This window comes from Gymnodraco acuticeps, unplaced genomic scaffold, assembly GCF_902827175.1.
Source record: "Gymnodraco acuticeps unplaced genomic scaffold, fGymAcu1.1, whole genome shotgun sequence".
NCBI classification, from domain to species: Eukaryota; Metazoa; Chordata; class Actinopteri; order Perciformes; family Bathydraconidae; genus Gymnodraco; species Gymnodraco acuticeps.
Window position 1 is genome coordinate 36,695 of NW_022990202.1, and position 18,641 is coordinate 55,335.

The following is an 18,641-nucleotide window of genomic DNA, read 5'->3' on the forward strand; positions in this document are numbered from 1 at the left end:
ACCTTATGAGTCTGACTCAGGCAGTGGCCTCTGTGAGTTATGGCTGTACAACTCTAGAGGTTAGGTTGTCTTATGAGATATAATCTATGCCGAAATCAAAAGAGTTGTTATTATATGGGTGTGTGTGTGTGGGGGGGGGGGGGGGGGGGTGTATGCATGTGACTCATGAGATAATTAAACACCCCTTTCTTTTAATAAAGATTCCAAATGACAGGGTTACATAGTGAGATGTACCTCCTGCCTGCAGCTGCCCCCCCCGGCCCTGCCTTGCTTCAGGCTGTGGCAGTACTGGTGCATGTCCCGGATGGACAGCACCACACTCTCCGAGCACTGCCTCATCTCTCCGATGGTGTCTGCGGCGTCGATCAGGTCCCGGTACCGCTCCCCCACCATCTGTCGCAGCTCCTCCTTCTTCTGCTCGATCTCCCCGCGGACCTTGCGCTCGATGCGGCGAATCTCCGCGGTGTTGTACCGCTCGAACAGAGCCGCCGGGTCCTTGATCTCCGAGACCCGGAGAGACAGAGCGGGGTCCTCGGCCATCGCAGCGCAAAACAACACCAGCTGCTCCGGAAGAAGTGCACTTCCTGCTTCCACGTCAGCAAAATGTGACGAAGGCTGAGTTGATTGATGTTGATTGGTCACCACAGCTGTCTGTCAGGGAACATTTCCGGGTAGGTAGGGAGCCGCCTACTCTCACTACATGAACCAATCAAATCGTCGCAAAGAAGAATTACATTACGTTTGGAAAAATACTTCCACTACTAGTTTACTCAGTATTGGTAAGTATTTAAATACTTTCACCTACTTATTATTTTTTTGTTACTTGTGATTTACTTGAGTATTTCCATTTTATATTTACCTATACTTACTTACAAGTTACCGGTAGGCTACTCAACAATACAGAGGTAAATATCAAACGTTTGACTGTATTTCCTGTGTTTGATATTTGGTTCTTAGTTACTATACAGATTCATAATTAACACAACATATTATTAACAAATACACGATTTATCCAAATGAATTATTATTATATTATTGAGTGTGAATGTGAGTGTTGGAGATGTAGGTGTGAACGTGCGTCAGGTGACCACACACACCTTTGGACCCGGAAGAAGGACAGAACAACACACAACTCCGAGTACAGGTGAGTCACCTGGTGCTTCGAATTAAAACATGATTTCTTCATTTATTATTTATCAAATGGTATCAGTTTGATCAAACGTCATCTTTTAAAGCTTTTTAGTGAATGAAGTAGGCTTCTAACCTGTAGACAGATACTTGTAGCCTCCTAATGATGTGTAACGTGTGTGTGTGTGTGTGTGTGTGTGTGCGGAGCAGGATGTGCTGTTCATTCCGGGCTGGGTCGCCATGGTAACTAATGCCCCCCAGTGATTGTGCAGATTGGTCCATTTCAGAATAATATATATGATATGTTTTATAATGATTGATCATGAAAGTGTTCTCAAAGCTGGTAAAGGTGCAGCTAGTTTGAATGACTTTGTTTACTGCAGGGTAGCTGGTGGATTTACTCCAGGTGGAACTAAAGTCTGATTTAACACTTGATTAGATTTCACATCATTCATCCACATCTGTGAAGTAACTAAATCACATGAATTTAGAATAAACACATTTAGCTCAAGTTTATCACAACAAGCTGGAACAAACAAGTACAATCTTAAACCTTGTCTTCACAGAAACTATCTTATACCATTAATAAAGTACAATTAGTAACCTGAATTCAGTTATGTAACAGTATGATGAAACATGTCTGAGTTTCAGCAGTCAATCAAATAAAGTTGGTATCACCCAAAGTTACAGTTTTTGAAAGTACAAAAGTGTGTGTGTGTGTGTGTGTGTGTGTGTGTGTGTGTGTGTTGTGTGTGTGTGTGTGTGTGTGTGGTGTGTGTGTGTGTGTGTGTGTGTGTGTGTGTGTGTGTGTGTGTGTGTGTGTGTGTGTGGTTGTGTGTGTGTGTGTGTGTGTGTGTGTGTGTGGTGTGTGTGTGTGTGTGTGTGTGTGTGTGTGTGTGTGGTGTGTGTGTGTGTGTGTGTGTGTGTGTGTGTGTGTGTGTGTGTGTGTGTGTGTGTGTATATATATAGATGGAGCACAGAGAGCTGCAGCAGGATCTGGAGGATCAGTGGGGTCAGGTGGTTTCCAGACTGCAGGGGAAGGTCTTCCAGTCGGACTGGGACATCGCCTCCTTCACAGTCTTCTTCATCTTCATCGGTGAGCGGTGGCGAAGACAAGAGGCTTGACCATGTTTGATACAAAATACATTTGGATTTTTCCCCTACCCAATTTTGTGTCATTTATCTACACTGCCTTTATCTGATACATGTAGTTACTTTACAGATTAAGATTATGAATGCAACATATAATAAACTAATCAAATACATTTATATAGGAAAGAAGAGAAGAAGTATTCAAAATGAGCTCCACCTTCACCAGCTGCAGCGATCAATGATTCGTATCCAAACATATGATATATATAATTCTGAAATGAGCATCTCTGCATGGGTACTCTTTGGAAGTGAAGTATTACTAATACAATAGGTGTATTCTTTCACCGTGGTGTATCTGAGTTCTCCTGATGAACTGCAGTCTGACATTTTCACTGGAGCCATTTTGTTGGCAATTTAAGAAGCAAAGTTGATCTGAAACTAACGTCATTATGTCTGATGCTCACCATCGCAGTAAAGCTCTGTACAATGACGCTTGGATACAAAGATAAGCGTGTTTGCACAAAGTGACTAACAGAAACAGACATGTGTCCAGTTCAGGATCAGGACTGTTCAGGACAGCAATGAGGCAAATACAATCAGACAGTTAGTTAACTCTTAATAAAGTATTCAACTGAACACGGAACAGCAATGTCTCATTGTAAAATCATTGTATTGCAGTATTGCCCCTGTCTGGCCACTGCACAGAACATGAGAGGAAGCTTCAAACTGAATACTGCCCTCTGCAAATATTTGTATGAATAAGTTGATTATCTCCTGAGCAACTGAGGAAAGGAAACATCAGCCTGTGCAAAATCCTCATGTCACGTGTAACCAAAAGGTAACGTGGGTAAATGATGTTAGAACAAACGAGCTCCTTTCTTTCTGCTGAACACTGTCTGATCGTGGTTCTGTTTCCAGGCATGGTTCTGCTGCTGGTCCTCCTGGTGCTTATCCGCTGCTGCTGCTGCTGCTGCTGCAGCGATGATGAGAAGGTAACACACACACACACACACCAGAGAACTGAGGGAACACACATGTGTTGTGGTGAGGTGATGGCAGAAATCAAAAACAGAAAGGGAAAGCGCTTCAGTAAAATCTCACAATAAAGTCATGGAGACGTGTTTAGGCACGCTGGCTGACACCAACTGTACAAACAGTTTCTAATCTGAGCTGTCAGCTTGACATCCATGCTATATTTACCCTCCATCAATATTATTTCATTTACTGCGATGTGAGTTCATACGGTGCGTCAAATATGACCTGATGGAACAAACACATTTGATTGCACAACAATCCTTCAATGCAATGCATTTCATATGTGAAAATGACAGCTGCTCGCTACTGGATTTGGTTGACCCTCCACCAGTGAATAGTTCTAAATCTAGATACCGAATTAAACTGGAGCAGCAATCCAAGACAACTGAAAAGTTCTGCACCAAGGATTTATCAATACTCAGCTAGCTTTCAGGTGTTTCAGAGCCACGGCGGGGAACAACACACTCTCACTCCATAATCGTCCAGGAGCGACGTTTGGTCAGGGTCCCGTGGCGTCCAGTTGTGGCGCTCCAAGGCTCCTTCAGCTTCATAAAGGGACGCAAATAGCTTTCAACTGATTGCAATGTATTCCCATCTGTGGCGGGATTTGACGCTCATGGAAGCACGGCATTCGTTTGTGTCGGCTGCCCTTAAAGGCAATGTGAGCGTCCATTCTCATTGGATAACGGAGAATTGTACACCCGGAAGTAAGTATTCCCCTTACTGTCGATTGATTTTACAGTGATATCTGCACTACTCATCGACTAAAAAACACCAGATTATCCTTGTTAATTACACAACATTGATTGGTTTAAATTGTGTGCAATGCTTTTGTATTTTTCCCCTTAGATTCTGAGAAACAAATGTTTTTTCGGAGTAAAGGATGGCAGAAGACACTACACTACAGGAGCTGGATGAGCAGGAACTTCCTGAAGCTAAATGGTAGTAAAACTGAGGCCCTGCTCATCGGCTCAAAAAACACCCTCTCCAAAATCCTAACCACCCCACCCCCAAGCATCATGATCGACGGCTTCCCTGTATCCTTCACCAGCCAAGTCAAAAGCCCTGGCATCATCCTGGACAGCACCCTTTCGTTTGCACCCCACATAAAAAACATCACCCGGACTGCCTTCTTCCATATCCGCAACATTTACAGACTCCGCCCATCCCTTTCACAATCCAGCACCGAAATCCTGGTTAATGCATTTGTCACATCCCGGATTGACCACTGTAATGCTATCCTTTCTGGCCTACCCACAAAACTACTCAACAGACTCCAAATCATTCAAAACTCGGCTGCCCGGATCATTACCTGTACCAAATCGTCTGACCACATCACCCCCATCCTCATCCAACTTCACTGGCTCCCTGTTCAGCACCGGATTGACTACAAAAACCTTCTGCTTACATACAAAGCCCTCAACAACCTCACCCCCACCTATCTCTCAAACCTCCTCCAGGAATACACCCGCTCCCTGCGTTCATCCTCAGCCGGACTCCTGACTGTCCCCACCTCCCGCCTTAGCACCATGGGAGCCAGGGCTTTTAGCTACACCGCGCCCAGGCTCTGGAACTCTCTGCCTCCACACATCAAACAGTCTGACTCCATCACGACATTCAAATCCCACCTCAAAACCCACCTGTTTAAACTGGCCTACTCACTCTAAAACACATTCAACCTGCTATCACAGATCCTCCTCTCACTCCGTCACTCCACACTCTTGTCTTGCCTGTTTTATGCTTCTATGCTGCTGTATTGCCTTGTCGGTTCGATTAAATTGTGTTCCGTTTTTGTTTTAGCTGTTTTAACTTTTAAATGCACTGTAAGGCGACCTTGGGTGTCCTGAAAGGCGCCTCGAAATAAAACGTATTATTATTATTATTATTACCCAGAATCCCCAGCTATCGTTTGGACTACACCATGTGCTCTGTTTGACAAACCCCATGATTAGTTCTCAAGCTCTGTGATTGGTTGACCTCCAACTGCATTCCATATAAAAAAAAAAAACGTTTCGTAAAAGATAAAATCATACTTTATTCAGCAGTGCTTGCTTTACTCTTTGAAAGTCATCACATGAATGCATTGTAATAAATGGTTCGGCTGCATTAAATATATTACACATCTGTCGTAGTTCTTTACAGGGTCGGCTCTAGAACAAATCGAATGGGGGGGCAATCATTTACCACGGGGGGCACACACTGCCGTCAACAACCAACACACAAACACCAACGCAACTTCAATTTCAAAAAACATGCTGTAAAGTCTATTGTCTTTCACACACATTGCAGGGTGTATGTGCTATTTTATAGCGCACCTATGACTTGTGGATACATGCACGGTTGTGGCACAACCACCAAAACAGAAACATATGGACATAGGCCACCATATAAAAAGTGTGCAAATGTATTTAGTATCCTATCCATGTGAACATGTTTTAGGTGGGGGTGGACCTAACCTCCTCTAGGAGGGTCTGGGGGCATGCTCCCCCGCAGGGCCGGCCCTGATCAATTTGCTGCCCTAGGCAAGATTTTAGCTGGCCAACTCACTATGACTTGCGCATGCATGCACGTGCACGGTTGTGGCATGACCACCAAAACAGAAACATATGGACACAAGATGTGTGGGAATGTATTTAGTATCCTATCCATTTGAACATGATTTAAGTGGGGGGTGGACCTAACCTCCTCTTGGGGGGTCCGGGGGCATGCTCCCCTGGGAAGATCTATGGATACCTCTCTCAACACCCATATGAAACAGAACTGTAAGCAGATTTTCTTTTTATTTATGGATATTTTACAAATCACTCCCCTTTCAAACTCTATTCTTGTTTAGAACACATTTTTTGTACTGTTATATAGTATTTTATACTATAAGAGAATAGATGAAAATCTATTCTCTTATTTTTTTATAACTATAATGATCATATAAAGCTGTGCCTTTACCTCACTGAGCTGAGGTTATCAGAGCCGCTCAGTCTTTCAGGAGAGAGCTCTCAGCGCCCCCCACTGATTAATGCGCCCTTAGCATTCGCCTATACTGCCTATGCCAAGGGCCGGTCCTGCTCCCCCGGGAAGATTATTTTTTAAATATTGAAGTTAAATGCATCAATCTGGTGCACTTTGAGAGCTAAATGAAGAGATCTATGGATAGCCTACATCTCTCAGCATCCATATGAAACAGAACAGTACACAGATGTACTTTTTCTTTATGGATATTTTACTAATCATTCCCCTTTTAAACTGTATTCTTGTGTTACTGTCCTATAGTATTTCATACCCGTTTTTCATTTATTCTCTTATTTTTTAATAACTATAGGCTAATGATCATATAAATGTGTTCCTCGCAAATACTTGTTTACATAAATGGTGACCAAACCGTTTGAGACCCACTAAGATAACTTACACTAAAGGGAACTATCTAAGCACTGAGAGAGTCCTTACCTCACTGAGCTGAGGTTATACGATCCTCTCAGTCTGACAGGAGAAGACTCTCCTCCACCTTGGTGTAGAAACAGCTCTTTATATCCGTTAGCATAGCTAGCTAACCAGATGCTAACAACAACATTCCACGTTACCGCTCGCGCACTCACAAAATGCGCTCGTGCCACACACATAGCCTACAGAGCCGAGCTTGAATGAAACACAGAGACCCAGAAGTATAGCAGATGAACAGATCGCCACTGGGCTTTCATCTAAACACACAGCCACGTAATGATAACAAAACAAAAGTCGGGGGTCATTGGTCAAGCAACACACCAAACAGAGAGCAGCAGTGAGCACACCTCAGGCTGTGTTTTTTATTTGTATTCTTTATTTCTGACGTATTTCACACAAAAAACCTTTAGTGGAAACGTTTTCACTTATATGATTAAAAAAAAAAAAAACGGCGAAGTGGCAAGGCTTGCCCACCCTGCGTTGGGGGGGACACAGTGACTAATTTGGGAGGGCATGGCCCGTGAATGACCCCCCAATGACCCTGGTTCTTTATTTGTATTTATCTACAGAGATCGGGCTCAGAATCAATATCTTGTCGGCAACATGGCGTCTCATTCAGACGCCAGAAACAGTCGCATTTCTCAGAGCTCTCACCATAGAATCAAAACAACACGGTTTTGTGCACATTTCCTCCTCCTGCTAATATGGATTACGGACTCATACCTCAATTCATTAATGAAGCAACACCAATCAGAAGTGGAGAGAAGTGAAAGCAGAGAAAAAGAGACCCATAGTGACTTCTACCTTCTCAATGGCTCGGAAAAGAAACACTTAGCTGCTGGAACTGCGTCTATACATGCATTACTAACGGCAAACTCGGTACGTAAGAACTTACCCCCGTCTGGCAGATTGGACCGAAGGACCATGATCATCCTGGTCCTGCTACTTTCGGGAGACATTCAATTAAATCCAGGCCCGGTTTTGACGCGAACTCAAGCTAGAAGACTTGGTCTGGTTGCACAGGAGGCGCCCCACGGCTACATCCGCAGCGCGGACGGCGACTTTCCCCCGGAGACGCCTCTGCAGACTGACACGCGTGAGGCCGAGATGAGAGCAAGTGAACCGAGGTTCGCAGCCACCATGATGAACAGCTCGACGACCGGCTCGACGCGGGACACGAACGTCTCGACGCCCTAACCCTTTTGAACGGGCTAAATCAGTATTAGTCGGCACAATCTACAGACCGCCAGAACCAAGTGGCTTTTATGATACACTGGATGGATGTTTGGCTGGAGTTGGGGGTGTAGAAACAATTCTTATTGGAGACTGGAACACGGATATGCAACGAAAAGATGCACCCGTCTTCAAGTCCTTCAGTAGGTTTTGTGATCTGCACGGCTTCAGCCAGCTAATCACCCAACCCACCCGGGTATGTGAATCAACACAGACTACCATTGATCTCATTCTGACCTCTGACAGGTCCGGGATCTCCAGTAAAGGGGTTATAGCATGCGGTTTAAGTGATCATTATATGATATTCTGTACCCGCAAAAAGCTATAACAAAAGGCCGGCTGTCACAAAACAGTCAAATCTAGAGACCTCAAAACCTACTCTAGCGAGGCCTTGAACCTAGAACTGGAGAGCCTGAACTGGTCAGATGAGCTCAGTGGTACACTGGTTGAAGAAACATGGCTTGGTTTCAAAACCAAATTCTCAACAGTACTAAACGACATGGCCCCCCTAAGAACCACCAGGGTAAAAAATCGCGCTGAGCCGTGGATGCACTCCAAAATATTGACCGCTATGAAAACCAGAGACAAAAAATATTCTGAGTTTCGTAAAAGTCAGTAAAGCTTTCCAAAAGCTCGAGCAGTGAACTCCAGGCCCACGTGACTGAACTAAAACTGCAAAGAAACAGACTAAGAAATGACGTAAACTCCATGATCAAAACTGCAAAAAAGAATTTCATCAATAACAAAACTGAGGAAAACAAAAAAAGACCCGTGAACTTTGGAAATTACTCAATAACCAGCTTGGCTGCAGTAAAAAACTTAAAACCAGATTTTCAAACATAAACATAAAGACAGATAACAGGCTCATCACAGACAAGCTGGATGTGGCCAATTACTTAAACATTTTCTTCACAAACATAGCCACAACTCTGGTAAATAAACTACCCTCCCACTCAGGGCTTTTTAGGGTAGAACACATCCTAGCCTACTACAATAACCTAGGGGTACGCAAAGATGATTTCAAACTAGTAATGGTAACAACAGCTGAGGTACACAAAAAACTGAGCGCCCTCCAACCTAACAAGGCCACTGGCCATGACAATATCCCCTCCAAATTCCTCAGAGACTCAGCAGCCGCCATCACCCCAGTCATCACACACATAATAAACCTCTCCATAAAACAGGGACACGTACCCAAAGACTTCAAAATTGCGAGAGTAACCCCCCTGCACAAAAAGGGCAGCAAATTGGACCCAGGCAACTACCGCCCTGTTTCTATTCTTACCTCCATCTCGAAAGTCATGGAAAAAATAGTATACGAACAGGTCGAAAAGTACCTCGCGGAAAAAAATCTAATTTACGAATTCCAATCTGGCTTCAGAACATCCCACTCCACTGACACATGCCTTCTCTATTTGAACGACCACATCAAAAAAGAGGTGGACGCGGGCAAATACTGCGGCATGGTCATGCTGGACCTACAAAAGGCCTTCGACACTGTCAATCACTCCATTCTGATTGACAAGCTAAAAGCAATTGGTTTTGATAGTCTATCGGTGAGCTGGATGTAATCGTACCTGGAGGGGAGAGAACAGATGGTGGAGGTAAACGGTACTCTATCCCCCCCCTCCCAGTGAGCTGTGGTGTTCCACAAGGAAGCATACTAGGACCGTTACTGTTCCTAATTTATGCAAATGACATGTCATCAGCATGTGACTGCAACTTGTTCCTGTTCGCGGACGACTCAGCCCTGCTGGTCTCTGGCAGGAACAGGTTGCAGGTTGAAAAAACCCTCAGCTCGGAACTCGGCAGAATCTGCACCTGGCTCGCCGATAACAAACTATCATTACACCTGGGTAAAACAGAGTCCATTGTCTTCGGTTCAAAAAACAAACTCAGCAAGACCGACGGCTTCTCAGTTGCAGTGGGTGACAATATTGTCACAAGGAAAGATGAAATTACATACCTAGGTTCCATACTAGAGGCAAATCTCTCCTGTGACAAAATGGCATCCAATGTAATCAAAAAAGTCAACCAACGAACTAGATTCTTGTACCGGATCTCCGCTCTGGTAAACAAGAATACCCTGAAGACTCTGGCAGGAGCACTCATTCAAGGGTACTACGACTATGCTTGCACCTCATGGTACCAAAGCACCTCAAAGGCGCTAAAAACAAAATTACAAACATCACAAAACAAACTGGTCAGACTACTGCTTGACCTTACTACTAGAACCCACCTCACCCCTGCCCACTTTGACAACCTAGGATGGCTTAGAGTAGACGACAGAGTACAGCAACTTGCAATGGGCCTGGTCTACAAGATACACTACACCACTAAGGTACCCATGTACATGTCAAAATACTTCCCAAAGGTCAGTGAATACTACGACCACAACACCAGAGGGAGCTCCACAAATCATGTTAAACCCAGATTTGGCTCAAACAAGCAGTGGCGGCGGGTCATTAGGGGCAGGTGGGGCACAGCCCCACCTAGTGTCAGAAGAAAGTATTACAAATAATGATTACAAAAAAATACTAAAAAATAAATAAAAAAACATATAAAATATATTTTAAGGTCATGTTTAATAATCTGATTCGTCTGTACATTTCTGTTTTAGTCTGTGTTCTTCTAATTAGTGTCTAGAGTGCCGTTTTGAGCTGTTTAGAGCCATGTGGGACAAAACCCGATCCTGCCCCTCCCTCTCACAGTCTAAGTGAACGGTGATTGTAAAAACTACACTGCGCATGCTCAGAGTATTTTTCTATTTAATGTGTGTGGCAAAAAAATAATGACCGTAGGGGCATAGTGCTCCCATCCCCACCATACGTCATCTCACATAATTCAGAATTGATTGGCTGTAAGTACTCACGTGTGCAGTGCTGCGAAACGTCACGTGTAGTTTGAAGAGGAGACGAGAGAGCAGCATATAGCTAACATCACCAGCGATTAAAAGAAGTAAAAAACTGAAAGAAAATGAATGAAGTTGACCATTTACTGGAGCACACATTTGAGACACTTAGTCTCGGAGAGAAACTGGAGGTAAAGCGCCTCGGTGCCCACCATCCACCGGATTTCCAAATGGTCCAGACTGCGGGCAAAGTTAAACGTGGGTTTAACGCTGAGTGGTTTGCTAAAAAGAAATGGCTAACGGCGAGCATCCAGAAGAATTCCCTCTTTTGCTTTCCTTGCCTGCTTTTTGGTGAAGATCAAGGTACTTGGTCGAGGACAGGTTACAAGGACTTAAAGCATCTTTCGGAGAGGACAATGAAGCATGAGAGCAGCAACAGTCATTTGGAAAATGCCGTAAAATTGGGATTACTTGGAAGGGTGAATGTTGCAGCTCAGATTGACAGCGCCTACAGACACGGCATTGATTCTCATAATAGGAAGGTGGAAGAAAACAGGTACGTGCTTGGTCGGATCATCACCTGTATTAAACTGTGTGGGAAATGTGAGACAGCACTGCGGGGCCACAACGAGTTGGCGGACTCTCTGAATCCAGGGATATTCAGGTCAATTTTCGAGACAATGTGTGAGGGCGATTCCAGGCTTCAACGGCACTACGAAGCTCAGTTTGTTTTCAAAGGGACATCAAGCACCATACAGAATGAACTCTTGGACTGCATGTATGATGTGTACAGGGAGGAAATAGCCAATCAAGTGGACAACACATCATTTGTTGCCGTTCAGGCCGACGAGACAACCGATGTCTCCTGTAAATCGCAAATGGTGATTGTGCTGCGATACATTATGCCTGACCTCACAGTTACAGAGCGTTTTTTGGAGTTTGTGGAAGTAAAGGACAAAACTGGTGTAGGTCTCTCTAACAGCATCAAGGCTGTTCTGGAACCCCTGAAGCTGAAAGAAAAGCTAATCGCTCAGACCTATGACGGGGCGGCCGTCATGAGCGGTAACGTGCGCGGGGTACAGACGGTGATGAAGGAGACGTACCCAAACGCTCAGTTTGTTCACTGCTACGCCCACCAACTGAACCTGACCCTGCAGCAACTGTGTTCAGCAAGGATGAGCATCCTGAAGGTGTTTTTTGCAGATCTAACTGCTTTTTCCACTTTTTTCTCCGGTGCTCCAAAACGTGTTGCAGCTCTTGCAGAGGCAACACAGAGACGCATCCCACGGCCACCGGCTGTGAGATGGAACTTTAAAAGCAGAACTGTGAACGCGGTTTGGGAGACCCGAGATGCACTACTTCAGTGTATGAAGCATATACGCGCACAACCAGGATGGGATGCGGTCACCATAAGTGAGGCATACGGCCTGTCAAAGAAACTGCGGGACCGAGCATTTATGCAGCTCCTGGAGTTTTTTTCGTTGCTTATGCCAGAAGTGGATGTTCTATACAACACTCTGCAAAAACGAAGCATCGATGCACCTGGGATCAACAGCGCGCTCTAACGTTTCAAGGAAAATGTTCAGAAAATGAGGCAGAAAACTGATGCATTGGCCGCCACCGCTCATGATGGAACAGACGAGCCAGGCCGACGAGTCAGCAGCACAGCGCCGGTGATGAAGGAGGCTTGTGACACAGTCATCTCACAGGTGGAACAGAGGTTCTCACAGAGTGACCATTTGATCGCTGCAAAGCTTGTTGACAGCTCATTCTTCCCACAGCATGTCCTGTCATTTCCTACACCTGAGCTTGACTGCGCCGTGAAACTGTGGCCTGCGTTGGGAAACAAGGAGAAGTTGAAGTCTGAGCTGACCACGCTCTACCGCCACAGTGAACTTCACACTGGAAACACTGCCCTGTCTCTGTTGAAATCCATTCACGAGAACAACTTGGAGGATACGTTTGCTGAGACTGTTATTTTGGTCAAAATAATAGTGACAACTCCGATGACGACATCCGAGTCAGAGAGGAACTTTTCCACCCTCAGAAGGATAAAGACTTTCACTCGCAACACCATGGGACAGCCGCGACTTAACGCATTGGCCATGCTTTCAATTGAAAGCCAGTTGATCCAGCAACTACAGGACTTCATCCCCAAAGTGATAGACACATTCTGTCAGAGGAAGGACCGCCGTGCCGCTTTTCTTTTCAAGTGAGCCTTCAGCTTTGGTAAGTTCATTTATGTCATATATTTTGTTGATCTTCTGTGTTTTGCCTCTGCTGGATCGATTGATATTGTGACCTCGATGATGAGTGTCTGTGTTTTCCTTATATTTACAGTCTATGGTGTTTTAATGCTAAAGCATTACGGTTGTTGTTATTGTTAAGAATTACTTTGTGATGGTGACCTTTACTCCATGTATGAAGGTGCATTACTATGACATCCCCACGCTGTGTACGTAAATGTATGCGCTCACAGTGTTGCTCCTGTGGTCTTCAGTATGTAATTTGACACTCCCCCTCTCTCTCTCCTCCCCCCCTCTCTCTGTCCCCCCTCTCTCTCTCCTCCCTCTCTCTGTCCCCCCCCCCCTCTCTCTCTCTCTCTCCCCCGACCTCTTTCTGCCCCCCCAGTTTTGTACACCTAGAAACGCCACTGCAAACAAGGGACGAAACACGTTTTGCAATTATGCCACAACAATGTGGAACGCCCTACCCACAGCTGTAAAGGAATGTGAATCACTACCCACCTTCAAAACCTCTCTAAAAGAGCACCTATGGGAGACTGCAATTCGAAACTGGCCCCTGTAAATGTCCAAACCCAACCCCCTACAATATACAGTTTCCCACCCCCCCTCAATGTATATACTCTCTTTTAAAAAAAAAAAACGTTATTAATCCCGCAAGACTCTTTTTATACTCACAAACAGTACTGTATATTTGTAGATCTGGTATGTCATAAATGTCTAGATGTAACAGTACTGTCTATCTGTATGTCATGTATGTCATATATGTTATGATGAATTGAAAATGAATCTAAAATGTAATCTATCTGTATGTCATATGTTATGATGAATTAAATGGGGGACCCTGATGTAAACAAGACGAAAGTCTTTCTCTGGTCTGCATCCCCTTAACAATTGTGTGTATTGAGCTGTACTGTATTGTACCCATTCTGCAATCTGTTAATAACATTTTCAATCAATCAATCAATCAATCAAGAATAGACCGGAAACTATTCTTTTACCGTTCAGTTTGAATTTCACAATAAAGTTAGTAGTAATATTTTATTTTGATATTATTGTTTTTTATTAACTACTAGACCGCTGGGTCATGTTAAGACCATCTTTTCAGTGTTGCTGTGGGTTTTTTCCATCGCTTTTGGGTTAAAAATATCAAAACAATAACTAAATATATCGTAAACTAAACTAGAAACAGCAGTATATTTTATTTTGTTAACACTAAACTTGACAGCTTTTTAACCCAAACCACCTACTGGTTAAAGTATTATTTTATTTTTTAAAAATGTTTTCGGTCTGTTTCCGGTATTTGTTAATGACGATGTGCTGTGAGATGTGAGACTGGAATTGCACAGGGGAAAATAACGTAGGCTATCTTTAGATGCGGATTTTGTTAAACTAATATGTTTGCGCTGTGGACCAACACTATACATTGACGGGGAAGGGGGTAGCAATAAAGATAACACCATTAAACAGTTACACAACATAACAGAAATAATACCGATAGCAGCGTCCCTAGCAACCACCTTGGTAACAATGAAAACGTTCTATGGACGCAATTTCCTGAAGTAATCTTCGTAATAACTAGCAAACTAAAGATCATGTACCTCCACTGCACACATAATCTGAAATAACAACTCATATTTCTCGCATCAAATGACATCAAAACGCATTTTAATGGCCAAACTAACTTTAAAATAGGCATTTTACACCGAGAATAAAACGAAGTTCGGCCATGATTTTTTTTCTGCAGGGAGAAATTTGAAGATCACGTGACATAGACGCCAGCCATAGAGAACCGCAGTGACGCGTCCTAAAACCTGGATGTAAACTCCTTCCGGTTCCTTCGTCAAAAACGCAATGCAATTTCTCCATAGGATTTTGGAAAATAGCTCGAAATAAGGTCTGTGGTTGAGACACATTTAAGAGACGGATCACGTTTTGTTCAGCCGGATAATCTCCACATGTCTATCCTACTTTTATCATTTTCGAATCATAAATCTAGTCGCCAGAAGCAAAATGCCAACGTTATGCTAGAAAGGAACTACAGCAGGGTCGCTGCTTCAACGTCACGCTAATTTAAGATCCATATTCGAACACACAGATTGTAAATGGAACAAGTTGAAGTGTTTGTTTGAACAGTTTGCAGGAGGCAGGTAGCCTACTTGCTTTCAAGCAGAACAGGGCAAACAAACTTAGAGGGAGTGTTTTACGTGTTCGGTGTAATGACGTAAAACGGCCTGGACAACTTCTGTAGTCCTATTCAGCCACTTGGTAACAACCATCGTTTTTCAGACACGTAAACTCTTCAAAAATCACCAGCGGGGTCACTGCTGATGTATTTAATGTCGTAGAACAAAACGTGATCTGTCTCTTCAATTTGTGTCAAACACAGACCTTATTTGGAGCTATTTTCCAAAATCCTATGGAGAAATTGCATTGCTTTTTATCGAAGGAACCGGACGTGGTAAAAATGCTAACTTACTTCCGGGTTTTAGGACGCGTCACTGCAGTTCTCTATTGGAATGAATGGTGAAAAAAAACGGGGTTTGTCAAACAGAGCACATGGTGTAGTCCTAAACGATAGCTGGGGATTCTGGGTAGTGTAGTGTCTTCTGCCATCCTTTACTCCGAAAAAATATTTGTTTCTCCGAATCGAAGGGAAAAATACAAAAGCATTGCACACAATTTAAACCAATCAATGTTGTGTAATTAACAAGGATAATCTGGTGTTTTTTAGTCGATGAGTAGTGCAGATATCACTGTAAAATCAATCGACAGTAAGGGGAATACTTACTTCCGGGTGTACAATTCTCCGTTATCCAATGGGAATGGACGCTCACATTGCCTTTAAGGGCAGCCGACACAAACGAATGCCGTGCTTCCATGAGCGTCAAATCCCGCCGCAGATCGGAATACATTGCAATCAGTTGAAAGCTATTTGCGTCCCTTTATGAAGCTGAAGGAGCCTAGGAGCGTCACAACTGCACGCCACGAGACCCTGACCAAACGTCGCTCCTGGACGATTATGGAGTGAGAGTGTGTTGCGGGGAACATAGATTCTAGCCTAGACTAACATATTCAACCCCCCCCCCCCCCCCAGTCTGCTGCTACGGATAGTGAGGGGCGTGGAAGGTTAAAAGAGGACGGGTTTATTATTATTTTTCTGACAAGTGATCACACCCCCCTCATATGGCCTTCTACAGAGAGAACAGTACAGAGAAGCAAAACATGTTTAGAAATGGTCCCATTCTACATGGAGGAGCCACAGTGTTGTTGCAGCAGCTGTAAGCAGTCCAGGAGAAACACTGCCTGTAACCCTTTTAACGTTTATTCCTGCTCACATTACATTTACATTACATTATTACATTAATGTAATCCACTGAACCTCCGGACAGCAGACAGTCCTCAGCAGGCACTGGCTGACCTTCTCTCCCCTGATGCTGGAAGGCAGGACATGTATTACAGGCATGTATTTAATGCAGACACATCATACTCAGTGAGAGATGGAGTGAAAGGACTCTGTATTCTCTATGACTCTACCATAACAGCCTAGTGAGGCTGTCCAACAACATCATCTCTGACCCAAACCATGTTCTGGACAGTGAGTATGAGCTGCTGCATCTAATCGGAGATACAGGGTCCCACCATTCAATAAGGTCAGACTGAAGCATCCTTTGTGCTCCAGTCAATCCTCTCAGTAAATACAGAGCTGATCCCAGATCAGATGCACGCTGAAGGCTCTTTGAGCAGCTTTTCTCTCTCTGATTGTGCTGTTATGTTCATTATTACATTACATTTAGCTGACGCTTTTATCCAAAGCGACTTACAATAAGTGCGTTCGACCAACAAGATACAACCTTGAAGAAAACAGAATCATAAAGTACATCAGGTTTCATAGAGCCAAACATTTCAAGTGCTACTCAACTGGCTTTAGATAAGCCAGTCCTTTATTAGTATAAAAGTGCTTTGTTAATAATTATATCGCTCGAAGTGGAGTCGAAAGAGATGAGTTTTCTGTCTGGAAGGTGTGTAAGCTATCTGCCGTCCTGATGTCAATGGGGAGCTCATTCCACCATCCTGGAGCCAGGACAGCAAACCCACGTGTTTCTGCTGATGGGAACTTGGGTCCCCCTCGCAGCGAGGGCGCAGCGAGTCGTTTGGCTGATGCAGAGCGGAGTGCACGTGCTGGGGTGTACGGTTTAACCATGTCCTGGATGTAGGAAGGGCCAGATCCATGTTCAATGTTTTGTTGTTTGTGTTTCATGTATTGTGTCTGGATACTTGTCTGTTGATGTTGGACATGGAGCTGCTGTGACGCAAGGAACATTTCAGACCTGACAAATAAAGTAATATCGTATTCTGATGCTGACAGAAAGATGTTTCTGTGCTTGGTCCACAGCCTCGCAGACACAAGGTGGGCATCGAGAACATGGCTCTGCAGCCTTGAACCCCCCCACCCCCCAGCTGCATCCGGCACACACCACATGAGTACGGGTGGAACCAGAAGCAGAGCCTCTGTCAACGTGCACACCAAATGAATACTTTTTTCCTAATTAATAACACTGCAGAAAACGCATCTATTTCAACTGTGCCATGGCAATGAAGTTACTGCTGAAAACCCCAAGAAGCCAAGCACTTGAGTTAATGTAGGCCGTGTAACTGATTCACCAGCACTCACTATGCTATGATTTAGCTTGAAGTGAATATATCTGCACTTTCCTTGTTGATCGGAGTTTGATTGATAAAAGCGTCAGCTAAATGAAATGGAATGTAACACATCTGTAAAACTAATAATAAAAGGATCAACTTTGCTCTATTTTGTGTTGGTGTGTGTCTCATCAGGCTGTGTTCATTCATGAGCACTTGTTAGAGCAAACAGAAACAGACATGTGTCCAGTCCAAAGTGCACAGAAGAAGACTGATCCCAGTGCTGCCTCTCTGTGGTCAGACCCACCCTGTGTCCTTAACCCATGGAGGTGTTTCAGAGGCTTTCAGCACAACATTCATACACTCCTTTAAGCCATCGTGTGACCTTACAATGGGTGTGTGCACGCAGCGTGTAGTTGTGCAGAGATCTGTGATAGGACTGACCTCCTCACACTGGCCCAATGTGTGTGTAGCTCCTCACTACAGAAGCCCTGTGAAAGTGACACACAGATTCTGGTGATCCAATGGCTAGCTGTGATGCTTTGCTCTTGTATTTATGACTTAAAAACAGATGAAAAAAAGCTTTGACAATGGTCAGGCTTTTGTTTGTATGTTGTTATTATTCTCAATACGACCACAAGAGGTGTGTTCTACTAAATAAATAATCATTTATCATTCCCCCTGCAAAAGGTACATATAGGACTTGTTAGCATGTACTGTAACATTAAGCATGTCTTTCTTTTGGGTGTAAATGTATTTCAGCCTTTTTTGGCAATAGCTTTTTCCATTTAAGTCATAGACACAAGAGATGGTTGTTTTCTTTAGATCAAAAGGATTGCACTTCCTTGGCTCTCAGGGCTTCCGTCAGGTGATCTGCATTATCCCAATTCAAACTAAAACAGTATGCTTGACTTCTGAGGAACATGTCTATGGAAGCCCTCGGTGGTCAATATGGAATCATGCTAATCAGAATGAATGCA

The 18,641-nt window shown here is 43.9% G+C and overlaps 2 protein-coding genes across 7 annotated transcripts in view; one reads left to right on the forward strand and one right to left on the reverse strand.

The window, feature by feature from the left end:
- cog1 (component of oligomeric golgi complex 1) overlaps window positions 1–593 on the reverse strand; it is a 29,706-nt gene extending 29,113 nt beyond the window's left edge. Inside the window, 1 exon segment of the mRNA XM_034218235.1 lies at window positions 235–593. Coding sequence (XP_034074126.1) covers window positions 235–540 — 306 coding nt within the window. The 5' untranslated portion in view covers window positions 541–593.
- On the forward strand, window positions 536–17,830 carry smim22 (small integral membrane protein 22). Of its 6 annotated transcripts, none has more exons than XM_034218241.1 (5): window positions 536–1,144; window positions 1,339–1,371; window positions 2,098–2,224; window positions 3,139–3,212; window positions 17,414–17,830. In XM_034218241.1, the coding sequence occupies exons 2-5, from the start codon at window positions 1,369–1,371 to the stop codon at window positions 17,459–17,461; spliced, it is 252 nt and encodes an 83-aa protein (XP_034074132.1). In that variant the 5' UTR covers window positions 536–1,144; window positions 1,339–1,368; the 3' UTR covers window positions 17,462–17,830. The 6 variants fall into 6 exon arrangements, with proteins under 6 accessions (XP_034074132.1, XP_034074128.1, XP_034074131.1 ...); XM_034218237.1 differs by lacking the exon at window positions 17,414–17,830 and adding an exon at window positions 13,406–14,042; XM_034218240.1 differs by lacking the exon at window positions 17,414–17,830 and adding an exon at window positions 4,105–5,132.
- Window positions 17,831–18,641: the final 811 nt, after the last annotated feature.